The 22,890-nt window shown below is 46.1% G+C and overlaps 1 protein-coding gene across 10 annotated transcripts in view; it reads left to right on the top strand.

The window, feature by feature from the left end:
* Pard3 (par-3 family cell polarity regulator) overlaps window positions 1-22,890 on the top strand; it is a 416,186-nt gene that overhangs the window by 111,508 nt on the left and 281,788 nt on the right. For all 10 annotated transcript variants that reach the window (XM_055617584.1, XM_055617582.1, XM_055617583.1 and 7 more), the window contains one exon: window positions 19,478-19,656. In XM_055617584.1, coding sequence (XP_055473559.1) covers window positions 19,480-19,656 — 177 coding nt within the window. In that variant the 5' untranslated portion in view covers window positions 19,478-19,479. The remainder of the gene's footprint in view (window positions 1-19,477; window positions 19,657-22,890) is intronic.

The raw sequence follows: 22,890 nt of genomic DNA, 5'->3' as shown, positions 1-22,890 counted from the left end.
TAAGGATTCATATTAGCCAAATGGTTATGGTTATGTTTTAACTGGAACAAATTGGTTGGGAAAGGGAGACAGACTCGGAGTTCCCATGGTTCAAAACCCAGGAGAGCAATTCCATTCTGAATTCTGCAATGGCTTTCTCATTGGTAGGTAAGGCTAGGGAGAATCCCGACTCCTTTGTGATGAGGAGCCGGGGAGTTATTTTGACCAGGGAAGTGATCTCCTCCTCGCTCCTCTTAAAGGGAGTTTTTCCTCTTCTAAATCATAGTCCTATATGATTCTTTCCTTTATTATATCAGGTAGGTACTCGTGAAGGTCATGCTGGCCTTGAATCCATTAGTACCGGAGGCTGACCTGAACCTGGATGTCCTCCTGCCTCCATCTCCCAAGTTCTGAGGTTACAGGTACAGGCCACCATGCCCTGCTGTGTGGTTTTGTCTGCAGATACATACTTATAATAAAGTTTAATTTTTAAATTAGGCACAGTAAGACATTGTGTCAGTTACTGTTCTGTTGCTGTGAAGGGGGGGGGGAGGGCAACTCTTATAAAAGAAAGCATTTATTGGGGCCTTGCTACAGTTTCAGAGGGTCAGTGGTCTGTTTCATGGGGAGCAGACAGGTGGTAGCTGAGAGATTTACATCTTTATCCATAGGCAGGGAGGCAGGCAGAGAGAGAGACAGACAGACGGACAGACTGGGCCTGGTGGGGCTCAGAGCCCACCCTCCAGTGACACACCTCCTTCAACAAGGCCACGCCTCTTAATCCTTAAACAGTTCTGCTGCCTGTTCTCAGTGAAACCACTGCAGCCATCAGCCATGTTTAATAACTGCTGCAACAATGTGGCATAGCCACATGGTATTGGGTGTCCACATACCTTGCTGCCCCCACCCACATTGTTTGCTTTTTCCTTGCTCTGGGGAGCTGACAAATAAGCAACTTAACAGAGGAAAGGTTGATTTTTGGCTCACAGGTCAGGGGGACACAGTCCATCATGGCAGGAAAAGCATGAAGGCAGGAGTGAGAGACAGCTGGTCACATTGTATCCAGAGCCCGGAAGCAGAGCGCATACCAGAAGCGAGTCTGGCTCTGAGATTCCAAGGCCCCCTCACTCCTTACCCTTGAAGGCTCCACTCCTAAAGGTATTTTATAATCTTCCAAAATAGAGCTGCCTCTGGGCACTAAGTGTGTAAATACATGGCCTGGGGTGTGTGCACTTCATATTGAAACACTCCAGGTCCTTTAAACACTAGCGAATTGGGTGGATGTTGCTGTAGTTACATTTTAAGATCTCGGAGCAGGTGGATAATGCCACTTCATTGCCTGCAGCCATCCACCCCGTCATGAGTGGTGCAGGAAGTAATCCCAGCTTCTCCTACATGCTCAACAAATGCTCAAACAGTTCCCCAACCCTGATGCATGTTGGGAGCATTGCTCGTGATCGGGTGCCTTCTTACACACAGTGAGCATTTGACACTGACATTGAGGGGTTGGTCATTTTAAATACGTCTGGAAGGAGAATAATGGCCAGCGAGAGCCAACCAAGGAGTGTTTCGTTTGCACCTGGTTCTATTTAGACGAGCACAGTGGAGCAATATTTTACAAGAAATAAAATTCTGACCATTATTATATAATTCTGTTTGATTGAAAAATGCCCTGGTAAAAATGTTTGCTCCGTTTTTAGCTTGTTTGCATAATTAGAAAAATTTCATGATAATTACTCACTTTTGTTCCGTGTGAATTTTTGATTAGGAAAATCATGTGCAGGGAATCCAGAGCCCACAGGGCCCTTTCACCACCTCAGTTGGCAGCATTCTTTTGCTTCCTTGTGGTTCGAATCGGCTCAGCAGTGGGGTGTATTGTCCACGGCTAACCTCGTCCTCAGCTGCTGTTCTTTACCCAGCCCAGACATTCCTACTCTTGGCTTCTTACGGTAGAGAGGAATTGGCTACTTGGGCATTTAGTAGCTCTTAAAAGGATTTATGGTTTTCTTGACCATTGCCCCTTTTCCTAGTTTGGCCTGCATTCTCTGTATCTGACTTTGTGTATATCCCTAGAGTATGCAGCATTTCCTTTGTTTAGTTGTTTGTGCGAGCTCAGTGGGAGAGGCAGAGGCACTGAGGCCAGGAGGTCAGGCATAGCCTCGGCCACACAGGGGGGAGACCATGTCTCATAAAAAGCAGAGAGGACCATACCCTTCTTGTTTCTGTGCCAACTGGCTCGGGGCTCCCCACAGCTGGCGTTCGGAGTTCTCTCGGCTCACGACACCAGCAGATCAGTGTCCGTGGTCCAGGTCTGGAGACACACCCAGGTCCCAGCATACACGTGATGGGTCTGTTTCACTGAACAAATTTCTTTAATGTGGATTTTTTTAAGACATGGAAGATTTGCTTAGCAAGGCCTTTCATGGGACACCATTGTTACATATTTCATTTTTTTAATATTGTCTAAGATTTTAAATTTAAAGGAAAACTTTGAGTAACTTTGTTGCGGCAGGGAGCTGGCCTCTGACTCTTGTAGTAGCGGATGGCCTTGCATTCCTGATTAAATCTGAGGTGGTTTGCACTGGGCACCACCACATCACACCCAGCAGGTGTGAGCAACTATCGTACGGCTTGACCACTGTAAAGATGCCAGCACCATACGGCACAGGGGACGGTGGGATCCAGCTCTGAGTACCTTCGTTTTGATATGTAGTTGGATGTTTGTGACTTAATTTTTAATAGTGACTTCGTTTATATGAATCAGCTCTTGACCGTTAATAACTCGGTGATATAAGCTAGTCGAGAAGTCTCATGCTGAGCACAGATCACAGATTTTGAGTGTAAAGGTCCAGTTGGTTTCTAGAGACCATTCTGGTTTTGAAGTATCTGGACTAAGTTTAGCGTGTATCAGTGGGAGAGGAGTGTGGAGGAGGGGCGTATTGAGGGTGAGTGGATGAGTAAATAAATCACTGGTCATGAGACGGCCGTTGGGTAACGGAGGTTAGGGAGGTGGTGATTCAGCAGGCGTGGCTGTCCGTATTTAGCGTCCGGGCCTCCACGCCTTCAAGTCTTTCCTGTTTCATACATTGTTCCCGACACACCACACATACAGACTTCTTAGACCGTAAGGGTGACTGTGAGTTGGGATTATCAAGACACCGGTTGCATTCTGGGAAGGTGTCACCCTTCTGCTGACTGGTCTTTCCGGGCGACCCCACAGAATAGCAGGAGCCTTTCCTGTATGGCCTCCAAGCAGACTTTTCCCTGATGAGAAGTTGATAAGCCTCTTTCCTTTTGGTTGCTCACTGTCACACTAATAAAATATTTAACTTGGTTTTTACTCGTTTCCTTGAGTGGGTATGTGTGGGCCTGAGACGGCCTCCTCCGCTCATGTTCTGCACAGGTCTCATGATTAAGTTGTAAGGTGCTGAGCCCTGGCGCTTCTCCTTGCTCTTTTAGGGAAGCAAACATGAAAGGAGGGTGCTTTGTCAAAACACTGTCTAATCTTTGCAAATCTATTCCACTTGGGGCATGATAATTTATAACCGCAGTTTGCTTTAGAGAAGTTGTGAAATCTGAGGTTTCAAAGGGTTTTGAGTTTGGGGACATATTTTCATCAAAGAATAATGTTCAGTGCCTGGTCTCCTGTGAATTGTGGGATTTGTAATTGAAAGACACTTGTTTGGAATAAATTGACTCTAATTAACTTTTCAGCGTATACTTTTAATCCACTTCCTCCTGCCGTGTGGGAGTCCGTTAGTTCATACATTACTATGTCGTCATTTATCATTATTTGAAATCGGTCTCCTAGACCCCAGGCTGGCCTCACACTTGCTGTAGAGCCACGGATGTCCTCTCCCTCTTGAATTCTTGATGACAGGCCTGTGCCACCACGCTCAGTTCAGGTGCGTGGGATTGAACCCAGGACTTGGGCATGTGAGGCACGCCCCGACCCTATCTCCTATGAGTTATGATGCACCTAAGTTTATGATCCTTTGTATAAATGTGTAGTTGATGTGCTACAAGTCCAAAAATGTTGGTTTCCTTCTGTTGTTAGTTATATAGTTTGTTTGATAAATTACCACAGCCAGAAGCAACCATTGGAAGAAAGCATTCTTGTAGGTTTATGATTCTTTAGGAGGGCATGGCAGCAGTTAGCTGTGCCAGGAGGCCCAAAGATCATAGCTCCACTCACAGGTGAAGAGAGGGGGAGGGGATATCTGGAAATGGGGCAAGGTTAGGGAACCTCAGAATGAGCCCTAGGTGACATGCTTTCTCCAGCCGTGCCAGCCAGCTGGGATCAAGTGTTCAAATGCCTGTGCCCAAGGGGAACATTGCTTAATCAGACCACAGCACACATGATGTCTGAAATAACGCCTTTCTAAATTAAATGTGATAAAGGAAAATGTAAAGTGAGGTTAAAACTATGAAAAAGGAAGGAACTTTACCCATATCTGATCAGATCTGGACCTTGAAGTCTGCCATGCCGGCTCACGGGAGCAAATCAGCCCCATGTCACCTGATTAGCATGCTTGTCAGGCCGCTGGAGACCTGAGCAGATTGTAGTCCACACACCAGCCCTCTGGACTCGTGAGGATACACTGGTTTTTTCTTTTAAAGCTACAGTCTTAATGTGCAGCCCAGGTTACCTCTGATTTTGTATCTATAGCTAAAATTTGGAATCCTTCTCAGTTTCCAGTTTGCTCATATTAAAGGTCTGTGTCACCAACCTGGCACATATTTTAATTAAGACATTGTTTACAGTTTCTTTAAGATGATGTTGTGTGGTGTATGGATAAAGTATGGTGGCCTCCTCTGTTGTGTTTAGTGACCAGTAAGAGAAGCGCGAGAGCTGGATTAAAAAACAACCAAAATTCAAAGAAAGCATGTCCAAGTGAACTGAAATTCATAAGAAATGCTCACCAGCATCTGTGCTTCTGTTTCTTGGAATTCACTTTTCTTTAAAATATCAACTTGCTCCATAGTAGCTTTCTGCCTTCTGTTGTTTTAGCTTTTCTATGAGAGCCAGCATATATGAAGAGGGAAAACATGCATAGAAAAGCAGACGCCCAGCTCACAAGGTTGCACACCGATTCACTTGGGACACCCAGATTACTGACTATCAGCGCCATTCTCATGGTGCTGGCGGTTGTCTCTGGGGAAGGAATCGCAACATTTCTCCCTTGCTTTGTTGGGTATATGCAATAGAAACAAAACTTATTACTTTAATATTTATTATTGTTATTTACATTTTATTGTTCAAAAAACCCAACCAAACAAATACCCCGTCCCCCAAAAAACCAGTTCTGTAATACTTGACTACAGCTGCTAAGTTGGCGGCTGTGACTGGATTACTGGATCAGTTTCCCCCGAGTTTCTACATTAATGCAGTGTTTCTCTGGGAGAGTTGGCTGGGTGACTGTATTGAGTCTCTCACAGGACTGCAGTGACACTCAGAGTGGACTGACAGCTTTCCTCACACTCTCCTTAATCCGGGTGAATGCTCCTGACATAGAGATAAAACAAAAGCTCCACTGTTACAAAAGTTGGTGAAAATTTGTACCTTAAATGAGCTATGATATATAGTGTCGCTTCAAGATTTCCTGTCAAAGCTCAAGGCCTAAACAGGAAGCTTCAAATTGCCCAGATCATAGTGCTGGTCTCATCAGAATTACAGACGACTGGCCCCTCTGTCCTTCAGCTCTGAACCTCAGAAGCTGAAAGGTTTGTGAGGTAGAATCGAGGCCCTCTGCTTCTATTCTGCGGCGAGGAGGGGGGAAATGCAGCCCTTTTCAAGGAGGGCTGTCCTGCTTGCTTCTTTGCTGTGAGGATGCCTCAGGAGAGCAGCTTAAGGGATGAGCTTTATTCTGGGTTAGTCTGGGGAGCACAGGCGCCTGCACCAAGTCTTCCAGTTGTCTCAGCAAGCACAGAGTGTGTGGTGCTCAGTTTGAGGGGCGTCCACTCACACAGGGTGGTCCTTCTGCTTGGGTTAACCTGAGCTAGGAGCTTGCTAAAGACTTGCCCAGAGGGCTGTCTCCAAGCTGATCAGAGGCCTTGTCAGTGGATAATCAGTTTAGCCATCACAAAGGGCTTTGCTTTTGAATGAAGATCTGAGCACAGGGTCCTCTCTGTGTGTCCCGAGATGCCTGGAGGCTTTGTCTAAACCATGCTGTCGCCTCACTCTGGCTGATTCTTCTGTGGAGAAAGTGTCAGTTCACACTTACTATAGGAAAATATGGAGGCATATTAGAAATCTGTACTAATGTAGATAAATTTTGTAAAATCGGATAAGATTGATGACTGACCCTGCTTAATTCAGAATAAAGGAAGGGAATCTAATTTTTCTATTTCTCCATACCCCATTTGCTACAATGAAAATGGCATTATCTTTTGAATCCTTTCCAATGAAATGATTTTCAATATTGTTGTCTTTGTGACATTTGGACAATTAGAATGCGTTTCTTAAGCCTGCTGGAAATGCCGCAATGCTTTTTCTTGTCTTTGTTTTTTTCCCCCGTGGTTCCCTCTACTTGTTGCCTAGGAAACCTATTGGGTTGAATTCTTTTTACTTGGTTGTCAGGCTGGCAGAGTGATAGGCAAAGTTGTTTAGATTTACTGGTGTAAAAAAAGTGCTACTTAAATATTAGAAATGTTTCATCAATATTAAAGCATTTTATATCTGCAATTAAAAAGGCAGCTGAATCTTTGATGCACTTAATGTACTAAATAAAAGATTGTTAACTGCTTTGATTGTGACTGGAACTTTATTTCCTAGCAGATTTATGATAACATTTGCGTCATCACAGTGGGTTAGTGCTAAATATAGCACCTTGAGAAACGAAATCCTATGTAAACGTTTGTTGATTTCTTTGGGGAGTCTAGATGTGAACTGTGATTCCCCAGAGTGCAAATGTGGGTATCAAATATGTCACAAAAATTCCATTAAATGCCAGAAAATTTAGATTCTTCTTCACTCTATTCTTTCTTTCTTTCTTTAATAAATTCATTTTATGTGTGAGGGCTTGGCTTGTATGTATGGGCACCGTCGGCACGCTTAGTGCCCACAGAAGTCGGGAGAGGGCATCAGATCTCCTGGAAGACAAGCTGCAGATGACTGAAATGTACCATACAGGTGCTGAGAATGAAACTGGGTCCTCTGTAGGAGTGGAAAGTGCTCTCGACTACCCAGCCACATCTGCAGCCTCTCTTCCCATTTCATCTTTAAACTTGCAGAGGAGAGTTGAGAGAGATGGAGCCAGCACTGATCATGTTTTTTGTGGAATAATAAGAGGCTGATACAATTGAGAGTATCGAACCATAGTTTTGGGATTATGCTTTTATCTAGCTAAATTAGCTCGTCTACAGAATTACCAGGTTTCTTTTTTCTTCTTCCCAAGACAGGTTTCTCTGTTTTAGCTCTGGCTGTCTTGGAGCTTACTCTGTAAACAAGGAAAGCTGGAACTCACAGACATCCACCTGCCTCTGCCTCCCTGAGTTCTGGGATTGTCAGAAACGGGTGTATCTGAACAGTGTGGTAATCGCTGTCCTCTCATAACTTCTGAGTGTGAAGGCCAAGGAGATTTAAGTGAACTAGCCCCTGACAATGGCTCCTGTATGGGCAGCCCAGCAGTCCTGCTGCTCAGGGCAGAACCTGGTGACTTTCCAAAAAACAACAATTTTAGATCCACTGCAGACGCTGGCGCTGGAATCTATGTTCTCAGCTGGATTCCCAGGCCTGACCTGCAGAATATTTCAACGTGGGTCCACGTCTTGGCTGCTCACTAGAGTTGACCACCGTACTTGTGAGAACATGCCTAGACGCATTTCAGTCTTCAATTCTTCTGGTTATTGCCCTGAAGCCGAGCCTTTCAGGAAACCTACGCGGATCCTCTTTACAACAAACCAGTGAGATTTAGGACTATCGATGCTTCCCGGACACATACGCACAAGCAGTAGTTTGCTGTTGGTCTGGATTTTCATTTTCAGGATCTGAAGTTGGATATACAGGGAATCCACAGGAGGGCACCTTTCTCGGTGTCTGTTAACAGGCATTATCCTGAACTCACTAAATTTTGCCTGAAATGATTCTTTTGGTATAAATGACCCATTTTACGAGCTCCATACTAATCTGTAAGGTAACCTCACACAGCTTAACCCAGGTCATGGCACGGAGTGTGGAGTGCAAAGCATTTGTGCATGCGTGCGTGTGTGTGTGTACGTGTATCTGTATGTATGTGACACTCCTCCTTCATACAAGTCAACCAAGACAATAAGTTGCAATAAAGATCCTCTATTGTTTCTAAGCTTCACCTCAAAACTATCTCATGTTTAATTCTTTTTCATGGTTCTTCTTTCTGTTAAGAATATTTACGGATATTCAAGTCTGTTGAGTCATAAGTTGAGAGACAGTGTCTTTCCTGTTCCATTAGTATGAAGTCTGCTCCAGTGCATTTGCTAAACGATGGCTCTTCGGTGTTGAGGACTCTGATGCTGAGAATTTTGTGGACGACATAGGGTTTCAGACCCTAGACTGCAGATTCTGATTCCTCCCTTGTTGGGTAGGAGCCCATCTTTGTTGTGGTGACTGAGACGTGGATTCACTTCCACGATCACTTGTAGACTAACTCTAGGCAGGAGTTCTCATCCTCCTAACACCAAACTTCCGTACCTATAAAATAGGAAAAATAACTTTGACTATTTATTTATTTATTTATTTATTTTAGCCTTCGAGGAATTCCTGTCAGTGTGTTAAAATCTCTCACATTGTTAACTGCGTAAGTGTTCAACCAGGGCCAGTGACCCCCACTCCTGAGTGCCTGTTACAGATGCGAAGAACGTGTTAGCATGTCCAGTACTCCTCCCTCAAGGAGAGCGATGGAGGCAGTAGATTGTCAGTGAAAGATCTGCACACAGCGAAGGTGATACAGAGACACGCCACCGTATGCGTCAGGACCGTGAATTCTTGCTCACTGCCAAATGCGCTTATAAACCAGTCGGCACATACAGGGCGCCTCAGTGAGGAACTGAGCTGAAACTGGAGTGTTCAGGAAAGGGGCATGGACGGTGTGTGTCCTGCTCTCTTCCCCTTATGAGGGGCACCTCCTGTCCGTCGGCCTTTACTCCACTTAGCTTCTCACAGTGCCGGTCCCTGGCGACGTAGTGTGCGCTGTTTTAGTCCCTTCCTCCTCACTGAAGTGTGTTTGCCACCAGCAGCTAGTTGAGCGACTACTGTAGAGTTAAGTACTCGGGCTTCTTTAGTGAAGATTCATTTTTAAGACCAAGACTCCATCTGTGACCGCAGTAAAGCGTGAACATTTGGGCTGGAGTGTATTGCAGCGGTTTGCCTAAGCAGGTTTGATGAGTGGTGTCCATCACAGCAGTACACAAACTCGGTAACAATAACAAAAGCCTGACGCCTGTGGACACTGCCCTGGAGACTTAGGAAGAGGTTTGCCTCCATGAAGCAGTTGACAAGAAACGTGTGGGTGGAGCCAGCGCTTTATGAAGATGGAGGTTCCCAAGTACATCCTTTAATTGAACATCAGCCATTGCAAGCTGTGGCTGGGTGGTCCCTAGGTGAGGGCAGTTTTCTATAGCGTTGCGGGTTAGAGGTCAGGATAATAAAGGGATGGAAAAGTAATGCTTCTCGGAAGTTGGCCCGACAGTTGGAGTCTGCCAGTCCTTAATGAGATAATAGAGGACAAATGTCCAAGGAGAGCGTTGAACCTGCTCGGAGCACCCCCATCCATCAATAGCTGATGGCAATTTTTGAGAGACAAATTTCTTGTCAGATATAGTTGGTGGTTTGATTCCGTGATTGTTGAGGTGAGCTGGTAAAGTGGGAGGGTTTGATGCAGATGGAGAGCGAGATCCTTACCAGAGTGTCAGCTCTGACCCGCAGTCTGGGCCGTCGGGCACCCCCGAAGCGGAGTCCGCTGTGCATGAAGGACAGAAATGCAAACTGAATGGAAAAACAATAAAATGAAAAGAATCCGGTGCTGGGATCCTGTCAATTTTGGCAGAATTGAACTGGCAATTCACCCTTTGTCTCAACAGGAAAAAAAAAAACCTTCCCCTTGGGCTACCCAAAATGGATCATTGTTTCTTCTTTGATAGAAAGGTTGACCTTATTATAATTGAGACATTAGATATAAAAAGGTAGAGATAGCCGGCAGCACGTTTATTCATCAGTTTCATTTATAAGCCAACATTTTTGCAGACATTTCTTGAGTACCATTTTCTGTGCTGCAGGAAGGATTTAATAGTGAAGAAGAGTTCTAACTGGGGAAGTTCACACCAACACAGCTTCCGTCTGCTGTGCGAACCTCTTGGAGAGGGCGGCCCTGGCGTACCCATGGTGCTCTGTGCCTTCCACGCAAGTGCTGAGCTGCAGCTGGGCATGAAGCACAGTGTTCACATCTGTCCATGCAAAAGTCGCACAGCTCTCCCCTCAAAGGAATAAACAGATGGTTCCTTAGGGCGACAAATGCGAACCACCGGGGCCCAGGAATACATAATCGGGTCACTGCAAATTCTGTGTCCCAACATGGTAACACTTTCATGATTCTTTAAATAATAATAAAGAAAATTATATATCAAGGCATTTTAAGTACATTGCTGGAAATCCAAGCGGGCAGGTTACAACAAAGCAGGAACTCTCAGCAGTAGGTCTCGACACTGTTTGAAGAGATTCTTAGTCTTTGGAAGAGAGTGGTTTGCTAAGACACTTCAGAGTGACTTCTGTAATAGTTATAAGGATGTTAGGCCACTCTCGAGGATGGGCAGTAAGTACCTGTTTGGTGGCTAAGAAAGCTCAGGGTAACTTGGCTCTGGACTTGCAACGATCTAGTTATACATAATTGACATTTTGGTCAGTCAGCCTTTGTTGGAGGTTTAATGTGGAAAGGATATTTTGGGGGTGGGGCGGGAGGGTTCAGCTAATAGATCCTAGAATGTAGAGACCAGGCCTTGTTCCAGTGTTGCTGTGACCCCACCAGGCCAAGAATTCTGGACCCATGTTTGATTGGTGGTTTAGGAAGGCATCCCTTGGTTTCCAAAGGGGATAGCACAGGCTTGGAGTGCTATCCTCCATGGCCCCTTCTGAGCTTTGGGGCTGTCCCTCTGAGTGGCCTGGTTTAGGAAGGCATCCCTTGGTTTCCAAAGGGGGGATAGCACAGGCTTGGAGTGCTTTCCTCCATGGCCCCTTCTGAGCTTTGGGGCTGTCCCTCTGAGTGGCCTGATGATGGAGCTGCTGACCTGGTAGGTCTGAGCTCTGGGCCATGAAGTGCGTGGAAAATTCTCTCCAGGCTGTGGCTTGGTGCACTCCTTACCAGGGTAGGCCTGGTAACATTGGCCTGTGCTAGTAAATGGGTTCTTTCCACAGTGAGCTGTGTCCTCGGGAATGGTGTAGTGGCTGTGGAGATGGGAGGAATGGTTGCACTCTGCATGAGGAGTAATTGTGCCATTTGTCTAGCAAGTTCTATCTGAAACCTTGCGGCTGTATGCTATGCTATTTTTAGGTTTGGTTAAATATCTTGCCAGCTTATGCAGGGCTTTTGGAACAAGTTTATTCATTGCCTCAAGTGGTTAAATAATACATGAGTCAACTAAAGAACCAAAAGAAGTAGCAGTCAGTGCACTGAGGACGAGGCTGTTGGAAGTCTAACTTTACACTTCTGTCTCCTGTTTAGCATTTGATCCAATTCCTTATTAGATTTACCCGTTCCTCACTTGTTTAAAAAGCACGTTACCTAGAAAAACAAATCAATATTTATGGTGCACTAGGGCCACAGAGAACCTGGAATCTCGTGATGATGGTTTATTGCTGCGTTAGCCCTTCTTCAAAGCAACGGTGACATCAAACGGCCTGCACAGCTGTCCGGGGCCGAGTACCACATTCCTCTGAGCTGCAGCCAGGAGCTTAATTATTAACGATGCCTATCTTTGAATTTTCTTTTTAATGTTTCAGAGGCTAGACTTTGAACATCTATATATTAAATAAATCAGAGGATTACTTGGTTGGAAAGTTCTGTTTGTCATCTTTTTAAATACTTCTGTTTTCCTAAAATTGGGGCTGAGGAATTTCAACAGATAAATGTCTATTATTGCTAATAACTGTGTGAGCAAAGCATCTAGGAGATTTTAAGTGATGCTGCAACGGGCCACCGGTCAGGATCACTCTGTACGAGTCTTCTGATGCTTACTTAGAATTGGCATGAGCGTTCCAGTGAGGTGTTATCTAGATCACGTTGGCCTGTGGGAGTTGTCCCGTTAAGATAGTGCAGCGGGCGCCCTCAGTGTGGGTAGCGGCACCCAGTAGGCAGGAGATCCAGACTGAGGGGAGAACCCGATCCAAGCACTAACGTGTTAATCCGCTACGATTAGCTGACTCAAGGTCCTGTCCCGTGACGTCCCCACAGCGATGGGCTGGAAGCTGGAGTGGTGAGCCAAATCATTTCTCTACAGGTGCTTTGGTCAGGGTGTTCTATCCTAGCAATAGGAGGTGAAGCTAAGAAAAGATACTGTGTTCATATTTTATTCCTCGGTGGCCAGGGAAGCATGGTGTTCTGTGTATGATACTAAGCTCTGTTGTTACGAGGAGAGACGCCAAGCCTCTCAAGAGTGGCACTCTACCACAGTCTAGATCCTTATTATAATCCTCTTCCCCAAGATCTGGTCTCTTTGCTCACCTGTCCCCCTTCACCACACAGCTGACTTTGAGTCTGTCCTCAAGGCTTTGGGTATTTGCAAGCTGTAGTGCTTGTGATACTGCAGCAGGTTTGGAGGTGCGCAGGAAGGCTTTTATACATTCTCTGACACGTTCCTCCACGGTTATCAGTTCTGTTAGGAAGAGGATTAATGGAGGATCGTGGTTGGGGCCAGTGACCACTGATGAGATCACATGTCTGGTCCTCAGGGGATCTTTTCCGTGATCAATGTGGTCTCTGCATTTACTGGTTAAGAACTAAGTCCTGAAAGAGGAGCTAATTCCAGGGTCTCAGGTCCAGGTCAGTTATTCTAAGGCTCTGCCTCATGGGTCCTTGTGAGTCACTGACGTCATTTCAGGGAGGCCAGGGGGTAAGATATTCTCATTATTATTGAGCTGTCTCCCCTGGGCTGGGAGGTGCGGGGGTAGGCTCGGCTACCATGGGGCCCGGCCTAGGTCCCCAGCTCCAGGGGCACGAGGAACCCTCACTGTGTTGCTGATTGGCTTCACACCGTGTGGTAGGAGCCGTCCAAAGCTAACCTGCTGGCTTGCCACTCGGCGTGCTTGCCCAACCTTCGTGAATCAGGGCAGTTTCTTCAGCCCGACTTTAAGCACACAGACTTTAAATGGCAGCATGGGAAGCAGGCATAAAACAACTCAGCTGCGTCTTTAAAAACAAAAACAAACAAAATGGCTTGAATTGGGACCCTTTTGGGTTTCATTCGCTCGGTGTGGTGTGCATACACGCATGTGTACTATGTGGGCACAGCTCAGAGGCTGATATCGGTGTCGTCCACCTTCTTTTTAGACAGATTCTATTGCTGAACCCAGAGCTCACCCTTTCTGGTCAGGCTGGCTGGTCAGAGAGCCCAACGAATCCACTTCTCTCTGCTTCCCAACACTGGGGACTCGGGCCTCCACAGCAAACCCTTTCCTTACCTATCCGTCTCACCAGCCCTGGGACATTATTTTTATTTTTATAAAGGGCAGAAGGATGCTGGAGATTCAGAATTTGGTATCTGGTTTTTAGCAAGTGGATGACAGAAGCCCATCAAACACAGGCAACGATTGACAGTATTTGTTGCCAGATATAAAATTCAACCTCACAGTGAAAAGTGGGTTTTGGAAACTTACACCCACTAGGAGCATGACTGACATCTTTCCAACCCATGGCTTGCTCCTGTTGACAGCTTCCCAGCCCATAACACACTCCCAAGGAGATCAGTAGAGACGTTGACATATGTGATTCTTCTGATAGGAAAGAAAATGTGTCAACATTGAGAAGATTGGCATAGCTCAATAACTAATATTTTCCAGATGACTAATGCTACAGAATTTTCCATAAGTAGATAGCCCGTTAAAGGTGTGAGATAGACAAGCTGACTTCTAATGGAAGAATTCACACCCGTGTTGCCCCTGGCCTCTGGGAAAGTGCTGTCCACAGCATGGAGAGCAATCTCCACAGTTACCTCAGAAGCGGATTAGGAGGTCATTGCCCCAGCTCTACCTTTGTCAGGTTGTTTTCCACTGTCCTTTTCCATTTTTCAGCAGTGGAGCCTGCAGAAGCAGATATGGGATCCAGGTGTGTTCTGTTGTGTAAAACATGAAGCAACGGTGTCCTCCTCTGCTACACATGCATTGCTTTTGTAAAATCATTGTCATAAACCCGTATTGTTTGTGGACTAGGTAGTGGGTTTGTTATTGTTACTTAAAATGAAAAAAATAAACATTTGTGGTTTTTGCTGGTTTTTTTTTTCATTTTCACTTATTCAGCAGGCAAGAACCACAGCTGTTAGAAGCATTCACTTACTTTTTTGTTGCTGCTGTTTTGTTTTTTTTTAACTGTGTAGCCCTGTTTGGGTCTTGGAACTTGCTGTGTAGACCAGGCTGGCCTCGAACTCACAGAGACCAGCCTCCCTCTGCCTCTGAAGTGTTAGGGTTAATTGCATGCCCCACCACACCTGGCTCTCGCTCACTGGACATGGTCAAGTCCCAAGGTAAATGCCTGAGAACCACACTGTCTCAGCCTATCCATCTGCCTTTATCACCAACCCCTCCAGACATGTACTTCTTCTGCTAACCAAATAAGGCTCTTTTCTTTGTTACCTTTTTTCCCCCTCTATGTACATGTGTTTTGCTTAAAATCTGCATTTATAGTTAGTGTTTGTCTCCTCCCAGAAGTGAAGAGGCCGTGGTGGGGTGTGTAGTTTTCAGCATTGTGTGGTTCTGCTTTGAAGAGGACAATGTTCTCCTCAGTAACCGACGCCAACATTTATACTCCTAGGTAGAGACACAGTGCCTTTTCTGAGACATTGCTGAACTGTGACGACGATTGTGTGGTCACTGAGCCCTGGCTCAGCCTGGGCTCTGGTCTGGGGCACTGGTCAGTCACCACCCTTGTCTCTTCCTGCTGTCTTTTGGAGCCCAGCTTTTCTGCGACGTCACACGCTTCTCTGTTGTGACTGTACGGGACTCTCGTTGAAAAGGAAAATCATTCAGGCCCTCCAAACATAGTCATTGGTTCTAACTTGCTATTTCCTGTACCTTTGTGTTTTTGTAAGCTGAACAAGAACACCTTATAATTTTGATGCAGTTACGGAGCCGAGGGTGGAGAAGCTAGTCCACACCAAGCGGGCACCATGACAGTGAGAGGGACCCCCTCCTGCTGGGTCTGCGTGTGAGTGCAGAGCCACGCTTGGTCTACTCCTCCTAGGTGTGTGCACCCTGACGCACAGTGTGACGCTCCTTGCATACATGAACTGCCGTGATATGTGTGCGCACGTGCAGTGTCTCGAGCACCTCCATCTTCCCACACAGTCCTCACTTGATTGTTGAGAATGTCCGGGACCCTTTACTTTCGCTGTTCTGAAATAGAGTGAATGGTTCTCGGCTGCAGGCGCCAGGCTGTCCTGTCGGCTTCCGGAGCGTGTGCCACCATCTGATTGTCTTTGTATGGTTCCGTCCTCCTCGCCCTTCTAGCGCACGGTGCATGCTTCCCAAGAGCGGCCTTTTCAGCTTCTGCCTGTGAGTGAGTTGGTGTGCGTGTCCAGCTCCCTTCAGCCACCACGATGCTGGCATCTTTCCATGTTAGGATAGCAGCTGCTGTGTATGGCCATCACCCAGCTGCCGTGGCCTCCTAGAACCTTTGAAAGCTGGGATTCTCGCCTAGTGGTATGGTTACCCGAGAGTCTTCTAGTGAGAATTCACTGCTGATTTCTTCATTTAATTCTGGGCTTATGGTAACTCTGTGGAATCAGTTTCTCTAAAAGGCAAACATGGCTCACTAGCCTCACAGGAGGGGCTGCTACCTTGTCTACCGGGACCCTCGTCATGCAGTTTCTGGAGCCCTTGGCTCTATGCTGCTTCATCCACTGGCGGACAGCCTCCACCTCTAACACCTTCTCCGTAGTCAACTTTATTTACAGACACAGTGATGTGGACTGAACAGATGTACGAGGTGCTGAACACGTTAACGGTAGCCGCAGAGCGCCTGAATGTGTCAGTGTCGCCTAAAGGGAAGGACATTAAAGCGGCTGCCCTTTGGGAACTCGAATTCTCTTCTTCCTTCTCCCTCTGCTTCCGCTTTCTTGTATGAGTCTGACTCTGCACCTGCCTGAACGCTGTCTTGGGTTGTCTGTCCCAGTGAGGGACTTCGCTCTCTCTCACTGAACAGCACAGAAAGCATCACATGAGGCAAGCAATGACACACTTTACAAAAGCTCTTTAGGAGGGCTGGCTCCAGCTCATCATAAACAGATGCTATCAAGCAATCTCTATGTGTTAGCAACATTATGGTGGATACTCATTTTACGAAGTTGCTTTCAGCGTAACTACTTTTTCCAGGATCTGTTACCAGAACACACACACGCATGCTCATCACTCGTGGGTCAGGAAAATGGAAGGGTATATAATTTAAGATTACAGCTATGCATTATCTTAGGGTGTGAAAATGAATACCGGGAAGGGCAAGGCCTATAAAGTTGGTTCTTTTAAAGTCAGGTTAGACAAACAGCTGAGTTCGTAGTAGGGCAGCAGTCCCGAGTGTTAAGTAGCCTCACCATGTGTTATTAACTTTGATTGTGAGGTCCTGTTCAAGGTCTAACCCCTTAGGATATTAGGGGTAGTTTTATAGTAATATGTTTCCATGTGAATTTCTTTCATTTGTTGCAGGTTAATAAGTAAACACAGCACTCATGTCTAGGCAAAAATGATAGTTCCAGGAAATGGTATATAGAATCACATGTGTAATGTATTCTCCCCGCTGTGTTGATTCGGGTAAGCAAATCAGTGACTAAAGTCTGAGTTTGCTGTGGGACGGGAATATGCTTCTCTGTGGTCATTTTGTGGCAGGTAGCGGGTGCTGGTTTTAGTCCTAGGGCTGTGCCCACAGACTTTGTGAGCTTACACACTGGAAGCCAGGGAAAGGAGATTTTGGTGCCCAGATCTGGTTAAGGGATGGAAAACCAACCCCAGCACTATTACCAAAATTGACATCAGTGTAGTGCTTGAGGATATCTAGTCCTGTCAGTTTGGGAAGTAACTCTGTTTACTCCTGGTAGAGGACTTTCCTTAATGTGTTAGTACACATCAGTCTTCATGTGTGTTGTGCATTTGTCTCAATTGTGACTGTCTAGTTCGTATTTGTTTGTTTTATTTACGTAGTCATGGTGTCTCGTAGAGCCCAGGCCAGCCTGTGGCCAAGGATGATCTTGAACTTCTGATTCCACTCTGCAGTGCTGGGATTCCAGGCATGTGTCACTGCTCGAATTTATGTAGTGCTAAGGAAGGATTTAAGGATTCCTTTGTGCTAGGAAAGTGCACTCTGCCAATAGAGCTAGACCCCTAATCTCAATTTTTTTTTATTGCAAATTTTAAGTAATGGCAACTATCACAGGTAATTTACATGTACTTAAAAATCGAAAATTAGCTCCCATAATCTTTATGTGTGCGCTCCTCCTATTAAATTAGCCACACCAATGTCAAACTCGAGTGCTTTTCTGCTTGGGTGGCATTGCCCAGCTTGTGGTAGCCTTATCAAGGTGTCGTGGTGTGAATGTAAATACTACATTCAATATTTCTGTGCTTGGCTTGCGAGCTTTGATCCTGAGAAGAACTGTTTTGTTAGACTTTTGTTGTTGTTGGTTGGTTGGTCTTTTGAGACTAGGCCTCAATGTGTAGCTCTAGCTATCCTGGAACACAATGTTTAGTCCATGTTGACCTCAAACCCAGAGAGATCTCTACCTCCTCTGTCTCCTGAGTGCTGGGATTAAAGGCGTGCACTACCACGCCTGGTATTTGTTAGAATTTTTTTTTTTTTTTTTTTTTTTTTAAGTAACTATTAAAACTCGTATCCTAGGTTTGTTCACTGCTTTGGTCTGACATCCTCTAGTGATACCATAACAGATATTGGCCTGAATTTGTTACAGATTATTTTAACACAGTTACGGACAGACACATTCTAATTCTGCATGAATATGCTATTAAAGCAGTCTTCTGTGGAGGGGTTTGTATGAGTATATGAGGGGTTTCTACATACTGTTTTCTCCTTGCTGTGACAAAATACTTAGGAAAGCAACCTAAGGACATGCTTATTTTGGCTCACAGTGTGAGGGGACAGTCGGCCCACTAAGGTGGGAACATCCTGGCAACAGTGAGCAGGAGCTGGTCACATGACATTACAGTCAGGAAGTGGAGAGAGAGAGGCTGGAGAGCCACTCAGGTTCTCCTTTTCACTCAGTCCAAGATGGCAGCCAGCGCCATACCCTTTGAGGGTGGTTCTTGTGTTCTGCTTAAACCTCTCTGCATACATTCCCATAGGCATGCCAGAGATGGCTCCCAGAAGAACCTAAGTCTATTTAGGTTGACAATTAAAATCATCTTCAGGAGAAGCAGTGGTTTTGTTCTTTGCATTTCTCTTATAATACTTCATTGAAGAAAAGCCGAGTTTTATTTAGCATAATTCGTTAGTAGGCTATCCAAGCATTTTCTAAATTCTGCGTTTCTAATTCTATAAATACAATTAAAAGTTGGCTGAAATAATTTTGTTTTCTTGTTTTGTTAATTGTCTTACATAGTATTTAGGATAATTTATCTAGATATGCTGGTAAATAAGAACAGTTTGGGTTGTTATTCTCAATTTGGTATTTATCACAGGCCAGGCACTGACTCTTACTTAGACCCCATAGTAGCCTTATCAAGCAGAATATTATCTCATCATTATCCCAGTATCATGTGACCAGAGGTGGAGAGCAGCTGGGCTTCTTGCCCAAGTAAGGAGTGGTGAAGCTTAAGTACCTGGCAGCCCTTGTTTGTTTCCCCCTCTACCCAGCATCCCTCCTCTGTCCCCCCTCTACCCAGCAGCCCTCCTCTGTCCCCCCTCTTCCCAGCATCCCTCCTCTGTCTCCCTCTCTACACAGAAGCCCTCCTCTGTCTCTCACCAGCTGGGCATTTGAAGGCCCAGTAGGACTTGTGTTAGAGTGCTGGCCCCTGTCTCTCTAAAGCATTACTTTGGATGGCAAGGCGGCTTGTCAAATAAAGGCGCTCACCTCCAAGTCTAGCAATCTGAACTCGGTCTTGGCACCCCACAAGGTAGGAGAGACTCAACTGGTGAACGTCGTTTTCCAACCTCCGCACAAGTGCCATGGCGCACACACACCCGAGTTCATACAGACACACAACAATAAACTTGATATAAAACCCTAAATTACAAACGTAGAAAGAATATTAAGGTCTGAATTCGTCTTTCCCAGCGTGCTGTTGGTTTCTGCTAAGTCCCACCCTCTCTCTGTGTAGATATGCCTCTTCACGTCCGCCGCAGCAGCGACCCAGCTCTGACTGGCCTCTCCACGTCTGTCAGTGACAATAACTTTTCCTCAGAGGAGCCCTCCCGGAAAAACCCCACCCGCTGGTCCACGACAGCTGGCTTTCTCAAGCAGAACACCGCTGGAAGTCCCAAGGCGCGTGACAGGAAGGTAACTGCCCCCGCTTGTTTCTGCAGCCTTGGCATCCTCTGCCCACTGGTGCCACTGCTGGTACCACTCAATCGTGGCTGTGTGCTGCTCGGCCATGTACTGTGTGGAGACGCTAATGCGTGGCGTGTTTGAATGTTTTGATAAAATTATATGCTGTGAGTATGGTCATCTGTGGATCCATGATAGTTTATCCATAGATTAAAAAGGTAGCCCTCCCCCTTTCTCATGCGTGCACCCCCTCCCCTTTCTTCTGTCTCCTCTGTCTCAGGGATGGAAGCCAAGACCTTAACAAGTCTGGAAAGTTTAACTGAGCTGTAAAAACAGCCTCTGAATAAAACCTGAACACGAAGCATTACCCTATAAAATCCCTTTCTTTTTTGTTTCTGGTTTTTCTCTTCTCTCTTCATAGGAGATTTTTTTCTGCCCTCTGCATGACCTTCTAGAGGAATGAGCACACGCCTGCGCTGGCTTAGGAAGTGTAACAGAGACTTGACAGGCTAGCAGTCTGAGCATAGCCAGGCTTCTGTCCGTGACTTTGTTTAGCATCTTGAGTGGGTGACTCAGGTGTAGGGTCAGCAAACAGACCTGCTTTTGTCGTGTTTGAAACACGGAAGGGTTTAATTCTTAGAATTCACTTCTCAAGAGTTCCTGGAAAAGTTGCAGAGTCTGTGCAGCCTAGAGTGTATCTGGCCTGCGTCTCGGCAGGTGCATCCCAGCAGCATGCACGGTAGACATTGTGTCCTCCCAGGTGCCTGCCTCACCTGACAAGTGGGGGCTGAACCTTCAAATGCTGCACACGTGACAGTGGGCCGAGGGGATTCCCTTGGTCATCACTGCCGCTGGAATTTGAAATCTCCCACCGCTCACTTCAGGCAGGCGGAGCCATTTGTATGCAGGCCAACTGGCTGGGGCTCCAGGGAGCGATCATCCTCCTCCCCACTTCTGCAGCAGAGCAGGGCGTGCAAGGGCCATATGGAGATGCTTAGAATAATTAAGCAATGCACTTCTGCCTTTGTGGTAAATAATATGTACCTGTCATCTCGCAACAGGCGGGAAACCGGGAGAACCGTGAGGCCCCTGTGCGCCTCCAGTGCCGCCGCTCCCACAGGGCGAGTCCACGCGGGCAGCCATGCCACCCCACACAGACTCTTGGTCACGCACACATCCTCCGTGCCGGCTCTGTGCACCTGCATTCTCAGTATTGCTGTTTTTCTCCTACTGCAAAGATTTTCCTACTTTGAATTTTAAACAGTTGGAAATATTCTACTGTAGGTCTATTCTGACTTATGACCCTCTCGCTGTTGGGCACTCATCAGTCTTTTCTCACACTGTAAATATCCGTATTGGCTCACAGCCTTGCCTAGAACATTTTCCTTCTTAGAAATGGTGACACCCCAAGCCCTCCCTCTGCTCCTCAGAGCAGTATGCCGTGTTGCGCATGGCCACACATTCCCAAAGGAAGGCCTGGACTGGTAAAAGCCCCGGGACATTGTGTCCTCACAGAGGACACAGGAAGACAGTGGCCGGCATTGTATTTTCTGGTGTTTTACCTTCTCAGTTATTAGCTTATTAGTCTTGTCTAAATTATATGCTAAGGACTGGAGAAGTGGCTCAGACGTTCCCAACTAGTCTGTTAGCTACAGTTCCAATGGATTCCATGCCTTCTTCAGGCCTCTGTGGGCACCAGACATACAGGTGCTGTGTGGATACACTCACAGGCAAAACACCAACACACATAAAGATACAAAAATCTCAAATTATTGGTGGTTAGTACCGTAAAACTACTATCTACATGGATATTGGAAACCAAAACTGGGGGGGTGGGGAGGGAGTCCTTTTCAAGAGCAGCCAGTGCTTTTAACCACTGAGCCATCTCTCTAGTCCTTGGTATATAATTCAGACAAAATTAGTAAAGATTTTCATATCATCTGTCTATATCCATCTATCATCTATTTATCATCTATTATCTATCACTTGCTATATCTATCATCGATTATCTATGTATCCTCTATCTCTATCAATCTTCTATCATCTATCAGTTATCACCTAACAATCATTTATATATCTATCTCACTCCACATTTCTGTGTTTTCAGCTGTGAAAAGACCTCCCATTTCCCTATTGGGAGAGAGGATGGGACAGAAGATTGCTTGCTGACTGGTACAGAGCACTAGTTACTTTTTTGTTTTCTGAAACCATGAGAGCCCATCTATGATTCACGATTTTAGGATGTTACAGTGCATTATCAGCTTGCTGTGGGTGCTTGTGCTGTGGAGGTGAAGGCAGGTGGACCATCAAGTAGGATGTGAGTGTACGTTTCCGCCACGAGGGTTGGGCCAGCATCCACGGGCTTGCATGATGCCGAGCCCGCTAGACCTCAGAGTAGGCTGCTGTGGGCTTCTGGAATTTGTTAACATTTGTATACTTCATTTGGGTAGCGAGGTGGAGGCAGGGAAGGGAGTCTTGCCTTTTTCGGGGTTCTCTTGGGGGAACCCTCCGTCCTGTCTGCAGCATTTGATAGCTGGCCACCTTGGCACTGTGTCCGAGCCGGTGTGCAAAGTAGCTTGTTAGGCATTGCTTTTCCGTCTGAGATCTCCCGTGCAGTAGATACGCACCTTGCGCCTTGCGTGAGGTGGTTTTAAGCTGTGCAAGTACTTCAGTCATTTTCCTGCCTCCTTTGGTCCTTTGGGATAGCCATCAGGACAGCTGTGACTGAGGTCAGCTAGTGTGTCAGAGCCTGTGACCTGGTCACATAAATGTGGCGGGAGGGCCCTTACCGACGCGTCCAGCAGGCAGCTCATGGCCTGCACTGCCAGTGTGTCCTCACAAGCAGCACTGTCCCCTACTGACAAGTGATACTTTGAGTCCTTTACCGCCTCACTTGGAAATTAAAACAGTGGTAGATTTAGTGTGAAACTGCCCGTTGGCAAATTTCCAGGAAAGAGCCTCATCCAGTTATGGAGGGGAAGAGCTGTCATAAAAACACCTCATGTTGCTGTCAGTGGCTTTTCACGTTATTTATTGTGTTTTCAGAGAGGGGCTTTGGACTGTTTCTTGCCCCTTAGCTTTCATGTGTCTGTTTACTGACCATGCTTAGTGTGTTTTTGAGACTACCTGACACACATAGCCATTTGGAAAAGGAATTTTCTAAAATAGACCTCTGCTGCTCCTTTCCCTACCTTAAGACACACACACACACACACACACACACACACACACACACACACACACACA

Source organism: Psammomys obesus, unplaced genomic scaffold (genome assembly GCF_907164565.1).
Source record: "Psammomys obesus unplaced genomic scaffold, mPsaObe1.curated_primary_1811, whole genome shotgun sequence".
Classification (NCBI taxonomy): domain Eukaryota; kingdom Metazoa; phylum Chordata; class Mammalia; order Rodentia; family Muridae; genus Psammomys; species Psammomys obesus.
Note: the sequence above shows the minus strand (reverse complement) of the source record. Positions and strands in the feature narration are given on the sequence as shown.